Source organism: Boleophthalmus pectinirostris, unplaced genomic scaffold, assembly GCF_026225935.1.
Source record: "Boleophthalmus pectinirostris isolate CB_2022bp ecotype Guang Dong unplaced genomic scaffold, ASM2622593v1 HiC_scaffold_22, whole genome shotgun sequence".
Classification (NCBI taxonomy): Eukaryota; Metazoa; Chordata; class Actinopteri; order Gobiiformes; family Gobiidae; genus Boleophthalmus; species Boleophthalmus pectinirostris.
The window spans coordinates 37,952,049-37,975,532 of NW_026571190.1; the positions used below are offsets into that span (position 1 = coordinate 37,952,049).

Consider the following 23,484-nt stretch of genomic DNA (forward strand, 5'->3'; position numbering starts at 1 on the left):
TTCGGCCAAGTTGTGTTGTTGTCTCCTTTTGTAAGTACGAATGTGTTGTTTGTGTTTGTGGCTGGAGGAGTTGATGGCGCAGATTGGCAGCCTCATTTCCGTCACGATAATTAGAATATTGACTTATCCTTCAATACGTGAAAGGTGGAACAATATATTTACTGTGAGTACCTTTTCTTGTAATAGTAGTGATATTTTTGTTATTTTTATGTAATACCATAAGATTTGAGCTGTAGAGAGTAGAATAAATAACTGCTGTGGTTAGTTATTGGTTTATTTGATTTTACTTTTGCAGCTCAGACTTTTTAATGATGCTATTTCTTCAAAAGTAGGTTTTCTGCGATTATCCTGCGTTGTGTCAGTGGCATAAAGTAGTTTTAATATTATCATTATATATCCTTGTAACAGTATATCATGCTTCAAAATGTGTTATCATGACAGACCTAGTTTACCATCACTGAGTATGGAGTGAGTGAAGAAAAACTCCAGTGTAGCTCTTTATTATTTGCAGAATCCTTAACATATAATTATTATGTTTGGGCACAGTTTATTTTTCTCTTGTAATATTTTTTCCAGTTTTTATTTATACAAGTTACTATATTTTTCAGAATATAAGGCGCAATATCAATAATGTTGAATATTCTCGTTTATTTTCATACATAAGGCGCATTAAGTGAAACAAACGGACGACACTTGAGACTGATCCTTTAGCCCAGGCGTCCACGATCCATCGGCAGATCGTGGCGTAATTCGCCCGGTGTCTCTCTGTCTCGGTGAATATGGATTATGAATGTGAACGTGGGTGGATCATTTAAGTTTGTTTTTTTATTTCCTGTGAGGACGACTCAAATATACATTGAGTAATAATGTGTTTAATGCAGCTTTGCCACATTTGTTTACATTTTACAGAAACTAAACTTAAAACCACATGGCGCATTTGCATAAACTATAAGCACTGAAAAACAGCTCGCTCTTGTACGCTGATGCGGTCAGGTTCTGTTGGACTCCGCGAGGCTCCTGACTACAGTAGCCGTAATGCGTCAACAATCCATCAAGCGGTGCGGCTTTGTAGCTTACCAAAGTCGTACTAAAACATTTTGACTGATTTTTGAGCGCCGTGTACCACATAAAATCAGTTCGAGGTTACGTAACCAAAACCAGAATTAATACATAAGGCGCACTGTTGAATTTTGAGAAAATGTAAGTACTGTATTTCCCACTAAGGTAAAAAAATGAGAATAAGGAACCGGACTAATACACGAATCCACTCAGGTGTCGCAGCACGACTTCAGTAAACTACAAAGCCGCACCACCCACAGAACACGCAAACACACACTGAGCAGACAGCGACCGCGCAGCGAAACACACCGACAGACACACTCATCACTCCACGCCAACAAGGAACGGAACGGAGGAACAAACCGGAAAAGCGAGCGCAACGTGAACGTACCGCTTCTAGACACGACTGAACAACTGAGTCACTGCGAACACGCCGATAATCCAGCGATCCCAGACAGCACCCTCCCTACACGCCACAACTGAACAAAGCCCAGAGTCACCGTGAACGAACAAACAAACAAAACCACTCACCCATCACACTGTTGTGTTTCCTTTAAAGTCCGGTTTAAAGTGCAGTTTATTTGTGAAAAAAGTTCGAAAATAGACCATTTAATAATGACAATGCGCCTTATAGTGCAGAAAATACGGTAAATCGCACCAGAGCATAAGTCGCAGGAAACACCCAAACCATGAAAAAAGTGCAACTTATAGTCCAAAAAAGTGCAAAAAATATCGTATTATGTTTGGGCACTTTTCCCCATATTATTTTTTTTCTTACAGTATTTTAGTTTACAAGTTATTCCTTTTCTTTTTACAGTATCACATTCGCAATACTCGGAAAAATCTCACGTCCATTCTCTTCCAAAATGGTACAGTCCTCACTCTCACCTCACATCTCCCGTTTAAAATGTGTTCCTCCACCGCGGCCCCTCCCAGCTCTCCTCTAATTGCCTTTATTAACGTCTCTATGGGAGCGGCAGCTAGGAGCAATTTCCTCATTATGTGCAGTATTAGCACTGGCCCCGGGGCAGGCATGGAGCGCAGAGGGGTGCCTGGCTCCGGCTCTCCTCTGCTCCGCTCCTGTCTGCTCCTGTCTGCTCCTGTCGGCTTCTCCGGGACCCCTGCCTCCTCGCGCCCGCCGCAGACGCTCCCCCCGTCCCCCACGAGACAGCAGGGCAGACACCTCGGCTCAGCGGTGTCTGAGAGCACACGCGGATCAAACTGCACTCACACCGCCAATCTCAGCTTTTTTTTTTTTTTTTTTTTTTTTTTTTTTACAACAATATCGTGAAAAGTTATACTGAGACGAGGGTTTTGAAATAACACGAAATAACACCAGACTTCACGTTTTATAGGATAATCATTTTTAAAGGGCCCATATTACGCTATTTTCAGATCTGTGTTAATGTTTCCTCGTCGAAAAAACATATCCAGAGTTTTGTTTTGTTTCATTCGCACCAGTTTTAACACAAATTCCGCATATTTAGGCTGAGTTCTTCTCTCAAACTGAAAACACACTCTTCCACCTTGTGATGTCATGTGGTGATACAGGAGCTGTGTTTATAAACTCCATACACTTTTACTAGAATCATTTGGATAAGTTCAGTACAAGTTCTGAATTAAAGGTAAAAGGAGCTGTTAACGTGAAAACTACCACATCATGACATCACAAGGTGGAACAGAGCATTCTGAGCTTTGGAGATGTAAACAGACTAATAATAAAGTGTTACTCAAACATATGTGAATGACAGGGGTGTAACGGTACAGAAATCACAGTTTGTTACGTACGTCGGTTTTGAGGTCACGGTTCGGTTCAATTTCGGTACAGTTTGGGAACAAAATGCAAAACCATTTGTGTGTTTATTAAACCAACAGTTTGTTTTTTGGTAACACTTTATAATAACTACACCTTATTTAGCCTTAATAAAGCATGAACAAAGACTTAATTAATAATGATTCACGCTTAGTAACTACTTAATTACTACCTGAATTAGCACTTAACTTGCACTTAATTTGCCTGTGCTGTAAATAGTTACTCAATACTTCTTAATTACTCATGAACTAACCATTTGCATGTTTACAAATGCATATTTAAGTTCACATTTGAGCATTTATTAATGATTAATAAGCCATGAGAGAATGATTTACTAATAATGCATTATTGTTTCTCTGGAATTTGACCAACCTTAACAAATGTTTAATAAATCATAATTTGTCTTCACTTTAGAAAAGTTCTCAGAAAGACTTAACTAACAGATAACAGCTGCCTGAATGATCATTGCATTACATTATGAGTAAATCATTCTCTCAAGGCTTACTAATCATTAATAAATGCTCAAATGTGAACTTAAATATGCATTTGTAAACATGCAAATGGTTAGTTCATGAGTAATTAAGAAGTATTGAGTAACTATTTACAGCACAGGCAAATTAAGTGCAAGTTAAGTGCTAATTCAGGTAATAATTAAGTAGTTACTAAGCGTAAATCGTTATTAATTAAGTCTTTGTTCATGCTTTATTAAGGCTAAATAAGGTGTAGTTATTATAAAGTGTTACCTGTTTTTTAACATTATACAAATGGGAAAATAAAATAAATGCAAAGTCCTGCTTGGGAATACTAATAAGTTAAATAAAATATTCTTATAATAAATTCCTTGTAAACAGTAAACAAAACTTTTCATAAAGTAAAGAGCAGCACTAAAATTTCCAGCATGACATTTTACTCAGTCTTCATATTTTTGGCCACAAAAAACAACTTGTTCTCGTTGTCTGCAGTAAGTGCAGATCTGCTGCAGTTACAATGTCCCTTTCACTAGAGACAGAGTCGGGGGTGTGTGCCGGCGAAAGGCGAAAGTGAGGACCAGGGCTCGACAACTGTAGTTTTGTGAGGATTCACGTGGACGTTGTCAAGGCGGCCACCCTAACTATAAAGCGCTGCAGGAAACACTGCCCCAATCACGGACGAGTTCCCTTGAGAATGTTAAAGAGCCGAGCCTCCGTGTAGCTGCACATGTAGTGGCGACATGTAAACACACACAAATCGTACAAATTTACTCGTGCACGGCCCTGCACCGAATCAAACGTCCCCTCCCGAAATGGTTCGGCATGAATACATGCACGGTCACACCCCTACTGAATGAAACAAAACATGTTTTTACTGTCTGCATCTAGTTATGTAATCGTATAGTTTTTTTCTCCTCTGCAAATCAGGAAGTGCAATGTTAGCATGCTAGGTGTTGGAAGCAGCTTTGAGAAACAAAACTCCGCTCAGGCCTCTGAAAGTTTTGAAAAGCACTTATCAACTCATCACTGTGAATAATGAGTTGCTCAGAATGTGTTAATTAAGAGAATCACTTTAGAGCACTGCAAACTGTTTTAAATGGTCTAGTTTTGTTTTTTCCACACTTTTAAAACAGTAAAATCCAGGTACAGCTCCTTAACTACTACCTTCTCTTTTGTTCTTCTGTAAAATGATCATCTTGGTATTATCTAGTATTAAAAACGTCAGTATTGATGATGATAACAGTGATAATACTTATTTTTTTATTTATTTTATTTTTATTTACTTATTTTACTTTATTTAATTTTTTTAATTAATTAATTTATATTATTTATCTATTTATTTATTATTTTCTACCCCTTTTTTTTTTTTTTTTTTTTTATGTACATATGATCAGTGAATATAAATCTCGGACTTACCTGCAACTGATAAATTGCATTGTGCAAATATTGTTTAGTGAATATGTGAACGTGTATGTGTGTGTGAGTGTGTGAGTGTGTGAGTGTGTGAATTGGCTTGTTATCATTAATTAATATTATTGTTATTATTTTTATTTTTAATTTTCTTCGGTTATATGTTGACCTGTGTTAACAACGTGGTCAATTGTTCATGTTAACATTTTTTGTCTGAAAATTAATAAAAATATTGGGGGGAAAAAAAACAAAAAAACATCAGTATTGTCTGAAAAAGAGCTTTTAAAATGATCATCTGGACATTATTTTGTATTAAAAACTTCTGTATTGTTTAAAAACAGCTTTTAAAATGATCATCTGGGGATTACTTAGTTAAAAAAATGTCAGTATTGTCTAAAAAAAGCTTTTAAAATGATCTGTGTCTCAAAACCGTTATTGGGTGTAGTATTTTTAAAACTGTAAAAATCAGGTTCAGCTTCTTAACTAGTCCCTTCTCACGAATAAAAACAAATACATTCCTTGTCCTTCGGTTAATTAGTTTGACACGATCGCACCAAAGCGACCATTTGACTAGTCTCTTGTTGTTTGTTAAAACTTAATCTTGGACTTGCTGGATTTCCTCCCCTGTGCTTCTGGCTCATTAAAGTTTCAGTCTTTTGGTGGTCCAGAAACACCTCGGTTTACAAAGTGTTCTCACCTTGTCGCCATAACAACAGGTAGCGCCGGTTTACAGCTCTGATTCTCACCGTTAGGCCTAACCAAATATTTCAGCTATTCTTCTGTTTAAAAGCATGAAATCTTCTCATGGCCTGATTTAATTGGGGAAGTTAAAGTAAAAAAGTTTTGGTGCTTTTTGCATTTTGAACTACAAAACAACTAGTTAATAGTTAACGTAGTTTCGAAAGATTAAATGTAGGAAGATGAACTACATAAAACTACATGTACCATGATCCTTTGCTCTGTTTCAGTGTTGTCGACATTAGAGTATTGCTTGACTCTGTGGAGATGTTGTCGCTTTGCCTGGAATGTTCCACAGTATGGCATTTAACTATTAAAGGGCAAATATTAGGGTATTTTCTGATCTATGTTACACCGGCCACGTTTACATGATGTTTTTTTTTTTTATTCCAAATTAATTCTTCTGATTTAAAATGTTCTCCTTCGTGTTTACATGGAAATAATAATTCTGAATTGAAGTTTACATTGAAAACACGTTAAATCGCTTTTATTTAATTCCGGTAAACGTCTGGGGGTGGAGAAGAGTTCTGATTGGACAGAGACACAAACATATTTACGTCGACCGGAAGAAAACACACACTTCAGCTGCTACCGGCTTTTCTGTCATCTCGGTTTGTCGTTACTCCACGGACGCAAATACGATCCAAACTTTTTCCGCGGTGGTTCCGATGATAATTGCGAAGCAGCAGCTGGAGAATTCTGTCATCACGCTTTACGTCTGTCGGCTGAGGAGGAGAAGGGAAGAGCGTCGGAGAAGAGAGGAAGAAGACAAACTGAGTCAACGGCCGCTCTACCTCAGCCCACTCCCACATCCCGCTCACAAATCCAAAGAGACGTGGAGGAAAGTCCGAAGCCAGGACTGGTGGAGCCGGATCGAAGGGCGACGCAACGAGCATGAACTGAACGACCGGGATTATTTTTAAGAAGAATAAACGTTTTCATGATCCAAGAATAAATTATTTTGGCTTTAAAATCAGAATAAACCACCCACTTACTTCAGAATTAAGTTTAATTCTGAATAATCATTTTCATCAGGAATTAAGTGTTTACATCAGGGGTGTCCAAACTTTTTTCATCAAGGGCCACATATCTAAACACAGACGAAGCAGAGGACTGATCGAGGGCCGTAGATTGACGCTCAATACAGTGAATAATTGAAATGTTTTGCATGTTTAAACACGTCAGAATGAGCCACTAGTCTATTCATGCTAAGATCCTTAAAACCACACACTAAAATAATAAGTATTGGCTTTATCAAAGTAGATTTAAAAAAAAAAAAACTTGCAGTAAAGAGTAAATTCTTAATTGATGCAAGGTAATTTGGACCAATTCACCTGGAAGCCTGAGGGCCAAGAAAAATTTGTCTGAGGGCCACATTTGGTTCATTGGATTAATTTTTAGTCAGAATGAAATGATGTTTATTTGGAATTAAAACTCTCATGTAAACTGGAGTTGTGTTTCGTTTCGTTTACACATATTTAACACACAAATCCTGCATGTTTAGTCTGAGTTCTTCTTCTCTCAAACTGAAAACACTCTGTTCCAACTTGTGACGTCATGTGGTAATACAGGAAGTGCTCCACCGTGTTTCTAAACTCATTTATACGTCTTCACTAGAATCATTTGGATAATTTCAGGAGCTGTTCACTTGAAAACTACCGCTTCATGACATCACAAGGTGGAACAGAGCATTTTGAGCTTTGGAGATGCGGTGAGGAAAGTGAAGAGAGACTCAGAAGCATAAAAAACTAAAATGAAACTTATAAAATAGGGATGGGCATTCGATTAAATTTTCTGAATCAGTCGTCGGGAGAATTAACGATCGATTATCAATTAATCATTAACATTTTTATATTAAAATGATCATCATTATTATTACTATCTGCACTACTAATCTGCATAAATAAATTCAACTTTACAACATATAAACTGTAACGACTCTAGAGCCACATCAGCCCGTTTGACATTATCATGTGTTTAATGCAGATTTGTGCAAATCTCACAAAATCGAAACTTAAAACCGCATCGCTAATTTGCATAAACTAAGCTAAGATAAAACTCCAGCTCTTGTGTCGCTGATGTGGTCAATTTCTGTCGGATTAAAAGACATGACTCAGGTGAATACAGGTTAGTGTGACCAGATTTGCGTTTGTCAAAACCAGGACAGCGTACGGGGGGAGGGGGGCGGGGACTCGTCATCCACATTGAGCGACTCTCACCTGGCAAAACTTTTTCATGTTTTCGGTGTCCTGAAGAGCTTTTTTCCCACTGGACACTGAAACATATGTCCTGCTTTGTTCACTGTGCACATGGACTCACATTTGTCCCGACCGGAACGGAAAGCCTGGAATTTCTTGTACAAGTCATCGTTAAATACGCATTTGTGTTTCGGCACGTTGCAGACTGACCGACTGTTAGTGTCGCACAGCAACCTACATTCGTTTTATCGATTAAAAATGAACTTAATCGATGAAATTCTTAATGATCAATTATCGATTCATTGACTAATCATGCCCATCCCTAGTATAAAACATGTTAATACTTTGTTTTTGGTGAATATAGCGTTTTGAAAACAATAAAAGGTAAAACATGGTGATGTGTTACTAGTTAATACTCAATAAAAGTAAAATTGACCCTTTTTAACTTTTCAGCTTCCTGTTTTTTTCATTGAACAGATATAATATTTTGCTTTTAACTGTTTATCACCATGGCAACGGCCCAAACTCTCCATCACTCTGAACCCCCGTGGATCGATCAGTTCCGCAGTTCCTCTGATAGACTGTGTTTGTGCTCAGGGTGTCGACAGCGGCAGCCTCCTGTTCCAGTCTCACATCAGACAGCCCCCCCGCCGTCGCCCCCGCCGCACCCGCCGCCCCCGCCGCCCCTGCCGCCCCCTGCCGCCCCCGCCGCCCCCGCCGCCACCCCCCAACAAAGACCCGCCCCAGGACAGGTAACCCAGCCTCTGAACCTTCTTTGTGTGGACTCCTCTGGCTTTGCTGGACGCTGGTGCTCCCATAGACTTTAATACACGACCACTCCAAAGTTTACACGCACTTTTTTGTAGATTTTTATTTTATTTTTATGATTTTTACACTGTAGATTCACACTAAAGACATCAAAACTGTGAATAAAACACGTATCGAACGTAGCAAACAAAAAAAAAACGCATTTTAAACTCTCTTCTCTTTGCACTTTTGGCATTTCTTGACCCTGACAAGGCCGAACGTTTCAGGAGTTTTTATCATGAAGCTCATAGACAGAAGGCCAAGTGTTTGCAGCGATAAAGCAAAGGGTGGATTCTTGTATTAGTAACTTTTCTTTGCTAAATCCTTTTATAAATCTTGCGTACTTTTGTTAAGTTAGAGCAGGGGTCTCCAACCTGTAGCTCTGGACCTCCTTCTCGCCAAAGGATTTCTGAATTATACATATTGTGCTGAATGACTCAAATTTGCTGAACTGTCATTGTAAATATTTGATTTTGATGCCTAACTTTGGCCACTAATAAATGGATAAAGGTTTATGTTTTATAGGTATCCAACTGTTAAACATCTAAGGCTTTCCTACGTTTCTCGTGACCTAAAATTAGTAGCTCTTTGACATTTTTGTTTTTGTAAAGGTAACTCACCGGAAGAAAGAGTTTGGAGACCCTGAAATAGAGCTTCCCTCTGCACAGACAGAATTCACAAACAAAATAGTCGGTATTTCTACAAAAATAGGTCGAAGCATGTCTGTCGCCAGTGTTGGGGAGTAACAGATTACATGTACCAGAGTTACGTAATCAGAGTATAAATTATGAGTAACTGTATTCAGTTACAGTTACTGTTTCAGTGAGTGGTAATTGGATTACAGTTACTTTGTTGAAATAAATGGATTACTTGGTAGTATTTTCCTGTTTTCACATTTTGGGCTAAACCAGGACTAAGGTCAAACCAGTACTAAACCAGGTCAAAACCAGGTCTAAACCAGGTCTAAACCAGGTCAAAACCAGGTCTAAACCAGGACTGAACCAGGACTGAACCAGGACTAAAATCAGGTCTAAACCAGGTCTAAACCAGGTCTAAACCAGGTCTAAACCGGGTCTAAACCAGGTCTAAACCAGGTCTAAACCAGGTCTAAACCAGGACTAAAACCAGGTCTAAACCAGGACTAAAACAGGACTAAAACAGTTTAACAGGACTAAAACAGGTCTAAACAGGACAAAAACAGGACTAAAACAGGATTTAACAGGACTAAATCATACTGTGTGGACCGTGTCTCCTCCTCTTTTATCAATAATATTATCAATAATATTTTTAATACGGTTAAGTAAAGTCTGGGCTTTTTATTTTCTTTTATCAGACAAAACTTCATATGTTACGATATCCTAGTCTTTGCTCTTCTACAGAAAATCAAGTAATCCAAAGTATTCAGATTACGTTACTCACTTTAAATAACTTAATGGATTCCGTTGCAAACTACATTTTGGGGTCTGTAATCTGTAGGGGAAAACATTTTAAAAGTCACCTTCCCAACACTGTCTGTCGCTATGTTAGAAATGATCGGAAGACCAAATGAACCTGTTTGGACTACGTTTGTTTGTTTTGATTGGTTCAGCGCTGCTCTGTGATTGGTCAAACGTTTATGACAGATTATGTAGAGTTCGTGAGCTCAAAAAAATCGAGAGAATTCGTCTTTTTGGCAAAGCTAATCCAAGACCACACAGCATAATGAACAAATGCTTTTATTTAGTATTTAAAATGTCAATATTATCTAAAAAAGAGCTTTTAAAATGATCACGTGGGTATTATTTACTATTAAAAACATCAGTATTGTATAAAAACAGCTTTTAAAATGATCTTCTCGATATTATTTAGTATTAAAAACGTCAATATTGTCTAAAAACTGACTTTTAAAATGATCATCTGGGTATTATTTAGTACTGAAAACTTCAATATTGTCAGGAGTCAGGATCATGTGTCGCGGGTTGATATGAACATTTTAAGACCAAAATGACGAGAGTCAGAAGGAGCCGGAAGAGCCTCCTGGTGAACTTCCTATTTGGCACACGGCGGCCAGTACGCTGACGGTACTATGGAACTAGAGCCCGACCGATATATATCGGTTGGCCGATATTATCGGCTGATATGGGCAACTTTGGGCCCCTATCATCGGCTATCGGCCGATAGCCGATATGCTTGCTGATAGGGGCCGATATTTCACGTGGGCATGTTATACCTCGTTATAAAGCTTAGACTCTCTACATTCTGTTCATTTAATCCAATTTACAGACAGATAAATGTCCTAATATGTGGCTCCACATCAGTATTTATCTACGGAGTCATTTGTCTGTGTGTGTCCGTACTGTCCCTGAACACACCACAGAGTCGCGTCACTCACATGTGTTTGTTTACACCTGCAGACACAGATCCAAACATTGAGATTATTTTCTTTTTACGGACAATCGGTTTGAGTCTGGATTAAAAGGACATTTATTAGTGCAGATTTGTGATGTGAGGAGGAGCCTGTGTGAGCGGTGAGTGTTGGAAATATGTCGACTCTGAAGCTAGTTTTTGTCATTTGTTATGGGTTAGCTGCTGTAGCTCCCGCACATAAACAGACTGTTTTCTATTGGTCTGTTCTAAAGTGACTATATTGGCCGTATATTTGCTACTGGACCTGCACTGATATGTAAATGAGCTGTGAACAGACGTGTGAATTATGACATTTGCGCATATAATTAATTACCGCGGCGCGCACGTATTTACGGCTAAAGGCTAATAGCGCTAGTTTCTTTACTAGTTATGGGTCCGTCGCGAACGAAATGACTCTTAGAACCGGCTCTTTGAAGGGAACGACGGGAGCCTGATCCTTATTGGGAGCCGTGTTTTCTCTTTCTCTCACTTTTTTTCTCTTCACGCCGCGTGATTCGTGGTTTGACAGCGGCAGCGGCTAAAAACGAAACTTTGAGAAATTTGCGTGTACGTAGGATTAAAAAAAAAAAAAAAAAAAAACGAGCATATTTGACTGTAGTTTAGCATAAAATAAATAAGTCCCGGTTTAGTCCTTTTTCAGTCCTGGTTTAGACCTGGTTCAGTCCTGATTCAGTCCTGCTTTAGACGTGCTTTAGTCCTGCTTGCAACAAAACAATCTGAAGAGCCACTTGGGAGCCAAAAGAACCATCAGCTTTTAGTGAGCCGAGCCAAAAGAGCCGGTTCTCTAAAAAGAACTGGAATACCCATCACTAGTGTCTAGAATGTGATGCAAAAATGCCATTAAACCAACCTACTGTCTGTAAATATGATGTAAAGAGGCAGAATAACAACAGAATAAACCCAATTTAAAATCCACCAGAGCCAAACCTAAGTTTTTTAAACAATTCAACATTTACAGTGAATTTTTACATCACTAAATATATCGGTGATTATATCGGCTATCGGCAGCCCCAACTCCCATTATATCGGTTTCATATCGGCCACAGCAAAATCCATATCGGTCGGGCTCTACTATGGACGTGATGAAGAAGCGAACAGACAGAACGCACTGAAAACCAGTTCATCCTCATCCCTAAAAAATGAAGAAATATACATAAAGAAAAAAAACAAAAAAACATTTAAGCCAAAGATTTCGTGGCCCCCTCGTTGAAAACCTCTGGCAGATTTAAAACGCAGTGGAGCACTTCCCTCAGAGGTGGGACCAAGTCGTCGTTTTGCAAGTCTCAAGTCTTTGACCTCAAGTCCGAGTCAAGTCCCAAGTCAAATACAGGCAAGTCCAAGTCGAGTCTCGAGTCACTGGCCCATAAATCCAGGTCAAGTCCATTTCAAGTCGTTTCAAGTCTTTAAACCAAAATACCAACTATAGCTTAGATTTTTTGAAATTTATATGAATTTTAAACCAAATTGGACTTAATTCGGATTTAAAAGTGCTTCTCAAGTCTTCTCGAGACTTGACTCAAGTCCAAGTCAAGTCCCAAGTCAAATACAGGCAAGTCCAAGTCGAGTTTCGAGTCACTGGCCCATAAGTTCAAGTCAAGTCCAAGTCATCTGCTTTGAGCTTCAAGTCATTTCACATCTTTAAACCAAAATACGAAATATAACTTAGATTTTTGCAATTTATATGAATTTTAAACTAAATTCAGATTTAAAAGTGCTTCTCAAGTCTTCTCAAGTCACAGGCCTCAAGTCCGAGTCAAATCCCAATTCTTTGTCCACTTTATCAAGTCGAAGACTCAAGTCCTAAAAATAGAGACTCAAGTCTGACTCGAGTCCAAGTCACAACTTGCAAGTCCCCCACCACATGATGTCACAAGGTGGAACAGAAACTCACAACTCCACAAAACACAACTCCAGGTCTGTTTGCGATGAGGAAACAACATTACGGTAAAAACATTGATCAGAAAATAACGTAATATGGCCCCTTTAACTAACAAACTGTCCGTACTGCGTCGCTTTTTCTGCATAAACATTACGTAAACACAAAGCGATTATAGAGTATTTCTAAAATCCTTCACTTTATTTTTTGTGTCAAAGTTGTTTTCCTTTCATTCACATCATATCTTCTCCGCTCTATCCACAGAGGGACTTGGGGTTTAGACTAATTCCCACATTACAAACCCTTTGGTCGGCCTGTGCGCACATTATACGCTGTGTACACTACGGCCCGGGCTAAATAATGAATCCACCTTAGTGCTTTCAGATGTAGCACGGGCAACGCAAAAAGCCCTGTCACTCCACCCAAACCCATTAATGCCTTTTTCATGTAGATACGAACCACCATTTTACCCAACAGAACGCATTCTCCCCATTCAGGACTCAGCTATTTCGCCAAACATTGTATTGACGGCGCCCTGACCACATTTTGGCGTTTTTCTATATCGTGGAGCGAGATTATGAAACATTTATCGGGGCTTGGCGTTTTGAAGGCGCCGTTTCGACATGCTAATATAAGATAACGCGGCGGAATGGCTGGCAAAACAAGCTTTCGAGCGGCGTTTTTTTTATTTTATTTTATTTTATGTCAACGCGAGCGGGTGTAGGCTTTTTCCTAACCTTTTGCAAAAGCTGTGAATGCCGCCGCTGTGATGGGGCTCTTTTACATCAAACTGATTTTAAATGCGCTTTCTGAACTCCCGAATGCGCATTTGAAAGCAGGTCCCAAAGTTCCTATTCTGTCTGTGTTTTGAGCGTACAGCCTGTTTTCCCGTCCCCCCGCTAGTTTTAATTATCTCGCCGCGGCTGGTTCTGAAATCGTACAAAAGCAGGCACGAATGCAGAGGGAGAGAGAGTGTGCGATTGGGTGGGCTCTGGGGCGGTTGTGTTCGCGCTTGAGGAGCAGGGGAGAGACTTGGAACAAAGATCTGAGCCAGGACTTAAAGGTGCACTGTGTAACTTTTCTGCTGGAGGGCGCGTCACCTGCTTGTTTTTACGGATTTGTCATTGCTCTGCCTGAACCTTAAACAGATCTACATTACATTTATGCAATTACAGGTGTAAAAACAGGCATTCTGACTAGGGCCCGACTGATACGGATTTTATTGCAGCTGATATGATACTGATAAAACGGGAGTTGGAGCTGCCGATATAATTACCGATATATTTAGTGATGAAAAATGTCTTATTTTATTTATTTGTAAAGGGACAGTACATATTAATGAACATTAAAAATGTAAATATGCAAAGATTATACCCAACGTGGCTAATTTCCATCTTCAGTCCCTCAGCAGGTTGATGTAAAATCATCTATAGGACGAGGAAAAGTACAGCAACAATCACACAAAAGTACACAACACCAGCACACTCACTATACACACAATTAGTTTCAAACTGTTCATTTGAAGTTCAAAGTCAGAAGTTCACTGTAAATCTTGAATTGTTAAAAAAAACTTTGGTTTGGGATTGTAAATTTCGTTTATTTAGGCAACATTTATTGTTATTCTGCTTCTTTACGTCATATTTACAGACAGTAGGTCGGACAGTAGTGGCATTTTTGCATCACATTCTAGTATCTAGTAAAGAAAGTAAACTACCGCCTTTCACAGTAAATGCGTGCAAAAGTTAGTTTGGTTGAAGATGTTTCGAAGCTCATCCAAGCTGCTTCTTCAGAACTGAGCTGCGAAACGTCTTCAGCCAAACTAACTTTTGTCCAGTCGACAAACTGAACTTTCTCCTCACCATATATGTGTAAATGACGATCATTCACACCTCTATTCACAGCTCATTTACATATCAGTGCTGGTCCAGTAACAAATATACGGCCAATATAGTCACTTTACGGTCGGTCAATAGAAAGACAAAACAGCCTGTTTATGTGTGGGAGTTTACAGCAGCTAATTGCGAACCAATGAGAAATAACCAAAACCACCTTCTAAACCGATACATTTCCAACACTCTGCGCTCACACAGGCTCCTCTCAGATCACACGTTTGCACTAATAAATGTCCTTTTAATCCAAACTCAAACCCATTGTCCGTGAAAAGAATATAATCTCAGTGTTTACATCTATGTCTGCAGGTGTAAACAAACACATGTGAGTGACGTGACTCTGGGGGTGTGTTCAGGGACAGTACGGGCAGACACAGACAAATTACACTGCAGATAAATACTGATGCGGAGCCACATATGAGGACATTTATCTGTCTGTAAATTGGATTAAATGAACATAATGACAGTCTAAGCTTTAAAACGAGGTATAACATGCCCACCTGAAATATCGGCTCATATCAGCAAACATATCGGCCGATAACTGATATGTTTCCAAGTGCCCATATCGGCTGATAATATCGGCCAACCTGTATATTGGTCGGGCCCTAATTCTGACAGTGAGTGGGGTTGCCACTCCACAAATCTGACCTGTAACCACACACTACAGGAGTTTTCAGTCTTAAACAATTTTTAAATGTGCGACAAAAAGCGCACACCACAGACACGAGGAGAATCTTATGAGGTTTTAAGTTTCCGATCACGGGATTTAAAGTTGTGAGCGAGATCACGTCAGCTGTTTCCTGTCTACAGTAAAACCTCTCGCTCTGAGACTCTTAAGTGTTCAAAAGATCAGAGCTCTGCACTTCTCGTTTAGTTACACTACACCCTAAATTTTCCAGTTATTTATGGCAATTCAAGTCGTGCAAGTCCAATGAAGAGCTTGAAATGGGACAAAGATAAGAACTGAACAGCCAGAGGTTAAAAAAAAAAAGATAAAATATAACAAAACACAAGTCCAAGCTCTGCCAAAACTACTACTAAGATGGTAAACTTGAGCGCCAGTTGTCTCCAGCGCAAATTACACTGTTTTTGTTATGAATAAATAAATATTCTTATAAAAAGTGAATTATTAGGATGCTCAGAACACATTAGAAAAGTGAGGAATAACTCCGTACAGATATGGACAGTTTAAAATGAACTTCTACTGTATTTTTTTTTACATGTTTAAGATAATAAAAATCAAGCACAGCGCCTTTAACAGCCCCTGTCCCGTTCATACATAACCCAGTGTTACGTATGTGAGCACCAGTCGTCGCCGGCGCAGATTGAAACTTGCTGTAACTCTAATCCTGCTCCCGTTCACGATTGCCTTCATTTTTCAGTGTCAGCAGCAGCAGGAAGGCCAGGGCCGTGTATCCGTGTGAGGCTGAGCACGAATCGGAGCTCTCCTTCCAAGTCGGAGCTATATTCAACGCCGGTAAGTCCTTATCACCAGCCCTCAACCTGCCAGCGCACTCACCCGCCACCATATTGGATCCTGGGGGGGGGGGGGGGGAGCGCCAATCTGATCTTCGGAGGAGACGGAGCTGCAGGTGGGACGGGGAGGTGGGGCGGGGAGGTGGAGGAAGGTTTAATCACTCACAGGAAATGAACATTTTGTTGGGGCTCTCTCCGATGGTGAGGTGATACAGGACAATAAGAGTTTTGGTGAAAGATTGAAGAAAGATCAGGGCTTTAAAGTTTCTCTGTCGTTATACTAGCAGCTGGAAACTGTTTATTTTACACGTAACTGACAAAAGTTTTAATGAATACAAGACACAACATGTAATTGAAATCGCCAGCAGCTGTTAAATATACATATACAACTACCGTATTTTTCAGACTATAAGTTGCACCTTTTTTTCATGGTTTGGGTGTTTCCTGCGACTTACTATACTCCGGTGCGACTTATATATTAAAATTTGACAGCCACAAGAGGGCGCTCTAGGCTCGTGTGTCAGTATCTGCTGCTCCTGTTCCTCCTGTGCCACTGTCACTTGGCTCTACTGCGCATGTCTCCTGCAGAAAGAGCCTCTGTCCTGTCTGTAAATAGTGAAATATTCAGCCGAAAACAGTATCTGTGTGTGTGTGTGTGCGTGTGTGTGTAATATTGCATTACAACCATAAAAAAACGTTTCACATGGTCAACCTGGGTTCAAATCCCCCTTCTGACTCAGATTTTTTATTTTTTTTTTTTTTTAAATTCAAATTTTATTAACAGTTAAATAGAGATGGCAGTTTAAAATCACATACGTACAACAATTTGCTTTCTCTTTCACTTCACATATCTCTTTTTGATAGTATTGATTTATTATTATTATTATTTTTTCCCCTTATTCCATTAAGGATACAAAGAAATTTAAATAAAATATAGTTTTTTTGGTTTTTTTTAACTGCAACATATAATTAAAGAATACAAACATGACATGGAACATACAAAGAAAATGTAGTTTATCATGCACATTACCTGTAAATGTCGTGCAAAATGTTCACTTTACCTTTACTAATTTTTCATAATATAGTTGTTTGAGAAAAATGTAAAATGGGAAACACTTTCAGGAGTAAACCACACATGACACATATTAACCTTATATAAAGATTTACTACAAAGACAGTGGTAAATTCTTTTTTTTTCCAGTTTTTTTTCCATATTGGTCAGAAGTGACATCGAGGATGAAGAATTGAATGGATTTATTGATTTGGAGTGAGATGGAGAGTTTGTTAAACTTGTTCTGTTCTGTTGTTTATGTTATAGTTTATCTGAAGAACTGTTCATATGTGACGTTAACAGTCTGTTGTTCTCTCTTCTATTGTTTTTACTAGAACTTCACTTTCAAGATAAAATATTGGTTCCTGGTCTCTGATTTTACAAAATAAATTTCCCTCAAAAATGTGACTTACAGTCCGGTGCGACTTATATATATTTTTTTCTTCTTCATTATGCATTTTTTGGCTGGTGCAACTTATACTCCGGAGCAACTTATAGTCTGAAAAATACGGTAAACTTTATGTTAAGTCCACAAAAAGACTTGATAATTGCAAGATAGATGAAGTTTTCAAATAGACGTTACGGTTTCTCATAAATAATTAATAATTAAAAAACAAATATTTCTTCCTCCCTTGATAAAACCGTATACTCTTCCATCCTAACAATCCGTGTATCATTCGTTCATTCGTTTTTCAATATAAAACCAAAAATAAGAAAACGAAAAAACAACAGTTTTCTTCGTTATTTGTCTCCAAAACCAAAATGAAAAAACGGATAATGATTAATTTTTTCAGTTTTCGATTTTGTGTTTAAATGAAGAATGGAAAAAACGGATAACGGCCGTTTCCCGTTTACGTGACTTCCGTGACTGCGATGCCGGACTTTTGCACCGCATACGGACTGAACCAGGACTGATCCAGGTCCGAGACCAGACCGAGACCAGAGCGGGACTGAGACCGGGACCAGACCGGGACCAGAGCGGGACCAGACCGGGACCAGAGCGGGACTGAGTCTCAGTAGCGCTCTGGTCCCGGTCTGGTCCCGGACCTGGTCCATCTTAACCAAAAGCTCTTAGTTCGGTTCGTTTTCGTTGGGGTGAAAGCTCAGAGTCCGGTCTGGTCCCGGTCTGGTCCCGGTCTCAGTCCCGCTCTGGTCCCGGTCTGGTCCCGGTCTCAGTCCCGCTCTGGTCTTGGTCTGGTCTCAGACCTGGATCAGTCCCGGTTCAGTCCGTACCCAGTGAAAAAGTTTGGCATCGCAGTCACTGAAGTCACGTAAACGGGAAACGGCCGTTATCCGTTTTTTCCATTCTTCATTTAAACACAAAATCGAAAACTGAAAAAACGAATCGTTATCCGTTTTTTCATTTTGGTTTTGGAGACAAATAACGAAGAAAACTGTTGTTTTTTCGTTTTCTTATTTTTGGTTTTATATTGAAAAACGAATGATACACGGATTCCTAACTCGTCTTAAAACCGTTTCTTTGTGCCAAATGCCCATTGTTTTGAAACTACATGTGTGTCTTATTAACTAAATATCTCCAAAAATCATTACGACCTTTGACCCCGGCACACTTTCACTCACTTTTGACTTGTGTGCGCTCGTGTGGTCTCGTCTACACTTTAGGCATCTCTCTTTGCATAATAATTGTTGGAGAGGTCAGAAGGTCCGAGGAAATGTACTTTCTATGCCAATGTATACAGAAAATCCAATATAGATTTTTTGCGTGTTGAACCTTCAAATTGTGTGTAATTTATGCTGTCCGTGCTTTGGCTGTGGCGAAACTTCTTAATAAGTATAATGTCAGAACCTTTTCTAACATGAACGTACACGGTGTTTTAACATTCTATGCAAAAATGTATAGCTTCAAGGCTAATCCGATAACACAAGTCGTCAATAAAGCGAGAGTCGGACTGCAGTTTAAGCAGCCAAAAACGTCTAAATAGGTTTTCGTTTTGAACTTGATTTGAATTTCGAAGAATTTGCATAATTGTTAAAAAAATATATAACTCAACAACAACAAAATTTGATAAAACAGGCGATTTAAAGGAGCCCATATTCTATTTTCTGATCTATGTTAAATCAGTACTACGTCTGGTCAAAATCTTTGTATATTTGGCTCTTAGTTCTGAAAATCTAATTTATTCTCTAGATTTTCTTTAGTAGATTGATTTATTGCTCTTGTACTGTAACAAAACTGAGTTGCCTTAGTCTATTTCTTCACACTATGTGGCAAAGGTAAGACTAAGACTTGGGACTCGACTTGGATTTGAGGCCTGTGACTTGAGAAGCACTTTTAAATCTGAATTCTTTCTATTCTGACCGTAATGATTCACTCTAAGATCTTGTCAAAACATTCAAAAAGGAAAAATTAACTAAATTAATTTCTACTACTCTTATAAATATACTCCTATAAATACTCAAATATAAATATACTATGATTTAAGTACAGTTTATCTTAAAATTCATATTAATTGCAAAAATCTATCTATCTGTATTTGGTACTTTGGTTTAAAGATTTGAAATGACTTGAAGCTCAAAGCAGACGACTTCTACTTATTGGCCAGTGACTCGAGACTCAACTTGGACTTGTCTGTATTTGACTTGGGACTTGACTCTGACTTGACGTTAAAGACTTGAGACTTACTTGAGACTTGCAAAACAATGACTCGGTCCCACCTCTGTTATGTTGTATCGGAAGTATCACAAGTATCAGATCGGATCAGAACCCCCCAAAAAATGGTATCCGAACAACATCAGTTATAATGTTGTTTACTCATCACAAACAGACCCAGAGTTGTGTTTTGTTTCATTCACACATGTTTAACACACAAAATGTTTTCTCTCAAACATTCTTTTCTCAAACTGGAAATGCTCTTCTCCACCTTGTGATGATTCAGGAAGAGCTTCACTGTGTTTTTAAACTCCATACGCCTTCGCTTGAATCATTTGTATCAGGGGTTCCCAACCCCCGGGCCATGGACCAGTACCAGGCTTGAATCCCCCTCCGATACGCAGCGAAGACCGTGCCTCCTCCCGTGTTTCCAGCGCCTCTAAACCAGAACTAAAACCAGGTCTAAACCAGAACTAAACTAAACTAAAACTGGTACTAAAACCAGAACTAAAATTAGGTGTAAACCAAGTCTAAAACCAGGACTAAAACAGGATTTAGTACACCGCCTGCTCCTATATGCTACCGGTCTGTGAAAATACTGTCCCGAAAACAGCGCCTACCACCTCCAATCCAGTCCACAAAATATTGTCAGACCTAAAATCGGTCCTTGGCACAAAGATGGTTGGGACCACTGATTTGGTCTGAACTACTGAATACTGAACTAAAGGTAAAAGGAGCCGTTAACTTAAAAACTATCCCCTCATGACATCACAAGGCAGAACAGAGCATTTTGAGCTTTGGAGATGTGGACAGACTAATAATAAAGTGTTACTCAAACATGTCTAAATGAAACAAAACACAACTCCAGATGTTTTTTAAGGAGGTAACAACACTGGCTACCTTCTGACTGCAGCCTGAAGTCACCCAAATCCAATTTTTTCACTCCTATGTTCCTGTATCTGATCTTTTAATGACAGTCTGAACGACACAGACCTGATTTTTACAAATGTGACCCAGGACACTTGGATATGTGCTCCTAAAACCGATACATATCCGATCTTTTGACATGCGACTTCAGTCTGAACGGACAGGTCACATTCATCCCACCTACAAATGTACACAAATGTTTTTCTCGTCATACGAAAACTGTGTTTGAATTCCGTGTGAGTGAAGCAGTGACGCGCATCACAGTCCCACCACTTTTGGCTGAGACTCTGCACCCACACGTTTCTTTCTACGGACGTCGCTGCCGCTGCCCCACAAAACACCACGGCCAAAAACCTCGTCCTTCTCCTTCTCAATCTCCTTAAAACAAGTAAGTTGTTCATGTTGTGGCTCCGGTACGAGAGGAACTTTAAAATCTCCAGGTGCTCGATGCTCACGTCCATGTTTGGACAACTTCCGTAAACACAGAGCACACTCGTCGTCGTGTCCTCTAGTGTGCATATGGGACACTTTTAGGGCGTTTAAAGTTCACACTGAAGATCACAAACAAGAGCATTTAATTGGAAATGTGAACGACCTCGCAAAAAAATTGGATTTCACCAAAAAAAATCCATTATAACACATCTTAAATCTCACAACTATTCAAACTTTTCCATACTTGAGTAACATTTAACATAATTTCATCTATATTTTCTCTCTTGATCGTGTCTTCGTCAGCTCCTCGTGAGTGTAAATGTGACAGGATTGGTGTGATTAGCCCGGATGCCCTGGATGGTGCGGTGGCAGATGGCTCCTGAGGCTGCAGCTCTGTTTAAACTTGGCTCACTTTGTTTACAAATCCCAAATTCGGGGAAAGATTTAGGAAGTTCTCTCCATCACAATACGACACATCTGTCAACAGTTTGAGAGGATCCGTTTCACCGGAGACTGTGAAGAATGAGGGAGAAGTCGGCTCAAAAACTGTTTATGACTCCCGTATCCTCCGCAGACCCACTGTCTCAAACTGTGGTGCAGGTTTTTTTTTTAAAGCTGCATCATGGAACTTTTCTGGTGGCTCGTGTGTCATTAGCTTGTCTCCGTGGAGTTGCTTTTCCTTTGCTTGTAATGTTTCACAATATAGCAAAAAAATATATATATATATCACCATGGAGACAGGTAGTAAGCACCACAAGACCAAGTTAAAAAAAAATCTGTGTGTCATTCGTTCATTAGTTTTTCAAAATAAAACCGAAAATAAGAAAATGGGGGAAAAAAAATAAAAAAATAAAAAAATTTCGTCATTATTTGTCTCCAAAACCAAAATGAAAAAAAAAAAGAAAAAAAAGATAACAAATCGATTTTTCAGCTTTTGGTTTTGTTTTTAAATGAATAATCGAAAAAACGGACAACGGCCATTTCCTGTTTACGTGACTTTAACTGTGATGCTGGACTAAACCAGGACTGAACCAGGTCTGGGACCAAACCAGGACTGAGACCGGGACTGAGACTGATTTATTTTAGTAGCCCTGGTTTAGTCTGTATGCGGCGCAAAAGTCCAACATCGCAGTTTAAGTCACATAAACGGGAAACAGTCGTTATACATTTTTTCCATTTTTCATTTAAACACAAAATCGAAAACTGAAAAAACAATTTGTTATCTGTTTTTTCATTTTGGTTTTGGAGACAAATAATGAAGCAAATAGTTGTTTTTTCGTTTTCTTATTTTTGGTTTTATTTTGAAAAACAAATGAATGAATGAGACACGGATTGGAAAACGCGCTTATACTATGAATGCATTTTTTATTTGCATTTTAATAAAAGTTACATGGTGTGCTTCTTTTTCTTTTAAATAAACAGGACAGTTGGCCGAGCTTTTCTGTATCCATGGGTTTCAGAATGATGATAAATTATTATTTTTGCCACAGTGATAAACAATTTCAACAAATGACTATATATTTTGAATGTGGAAAAAGTCCTCGAATGTTGCATATTAATAAAAACATGAACACATGAACATGATAATTTAATTCTGAATTAATTCTGAATAAAAATGAATTCTACTTTAAAAAGACCATGTAAACACTATTGAAAATAATTATTCAGAATTAAACTTAATTCTGAAGTAAGTGTTTGGTTTATTATTTATCCGTGTGTCGTTCGTTCATTCGTTTTTCAATATAAAACCAAAAATAAGAAAACAAAAAAACAACAGTTTTCTTCATGATTTGCAAAACCAATCATCCAAAACCAAAATGAAAAAACAGATAACGATTCATTTTTTCAGTTTTCAATTTTGTGTTTAAATGAAGAATGGAAAAAAACGGATAACGGCCGTTTACGTGACGTCCGTGACTGCGATGCCGGACTTTTGCACCGTATACAGACTAAACCAGGACTGATCCAGGTCCGGGACCAGACCAGGACCAGAGCGGGACCAGATCTGGACCAGAGCGGGACCAGATCTGGACCAGAGCGGGACCAGAGCCTGACCAGACGAATCGTTATCCGTTTTTTCATTTTGGTTTTAGAGACAAATAATGACGAAAACTGTTGATTTTTCATTTTCAAGGTCTTAAAAAAGTCTTAAATTTGGTGTAGTCAAACCCGGGTATTCCCTGTTCCAGACAAAGCAACAGCATCTCCACGGAGACAAGCAGGCGGCGAACCCTCCACCAGAAAAGTTACACGATGCTCCTTTAATCAAGTCCGTCCTTCACTGTCCTTGTGCTTATTCGGTGTCTCCTTTGCCCTTTGTC

At 38.9% G+C, this 23,484-nt stretch overlaps 1 protein-coding gene across 2 annotated transcripts in view; it reads left to right on the plus strand.

The window, feature by feature from the left end:
* arhgap10 (Rho GTPase activating protein 10) overlaps positions 1 to 23,484 on the plus strand; it is a 275,079-nt gene that overhangs the window by 242,839 nt on the left and 8,756 nt on the right. Inside the window, exon 21 of one of the 2 annotated variants that reach the window (XM_055158167.1) lies at positions 16,049 to 16,143. The exons of the other annotated variant lie outside the window; for it this stretch is intronic. Coding sequence (XP_055014142.1) covers positions 16,049 to 16,143 — 95 coding nt within the window. The remainder of the gene's footprint in view (positions 1 to 16,048; positions 16,144 to 23,484) is intronic. 2 annotated transcript variants of the gene reach the window in all.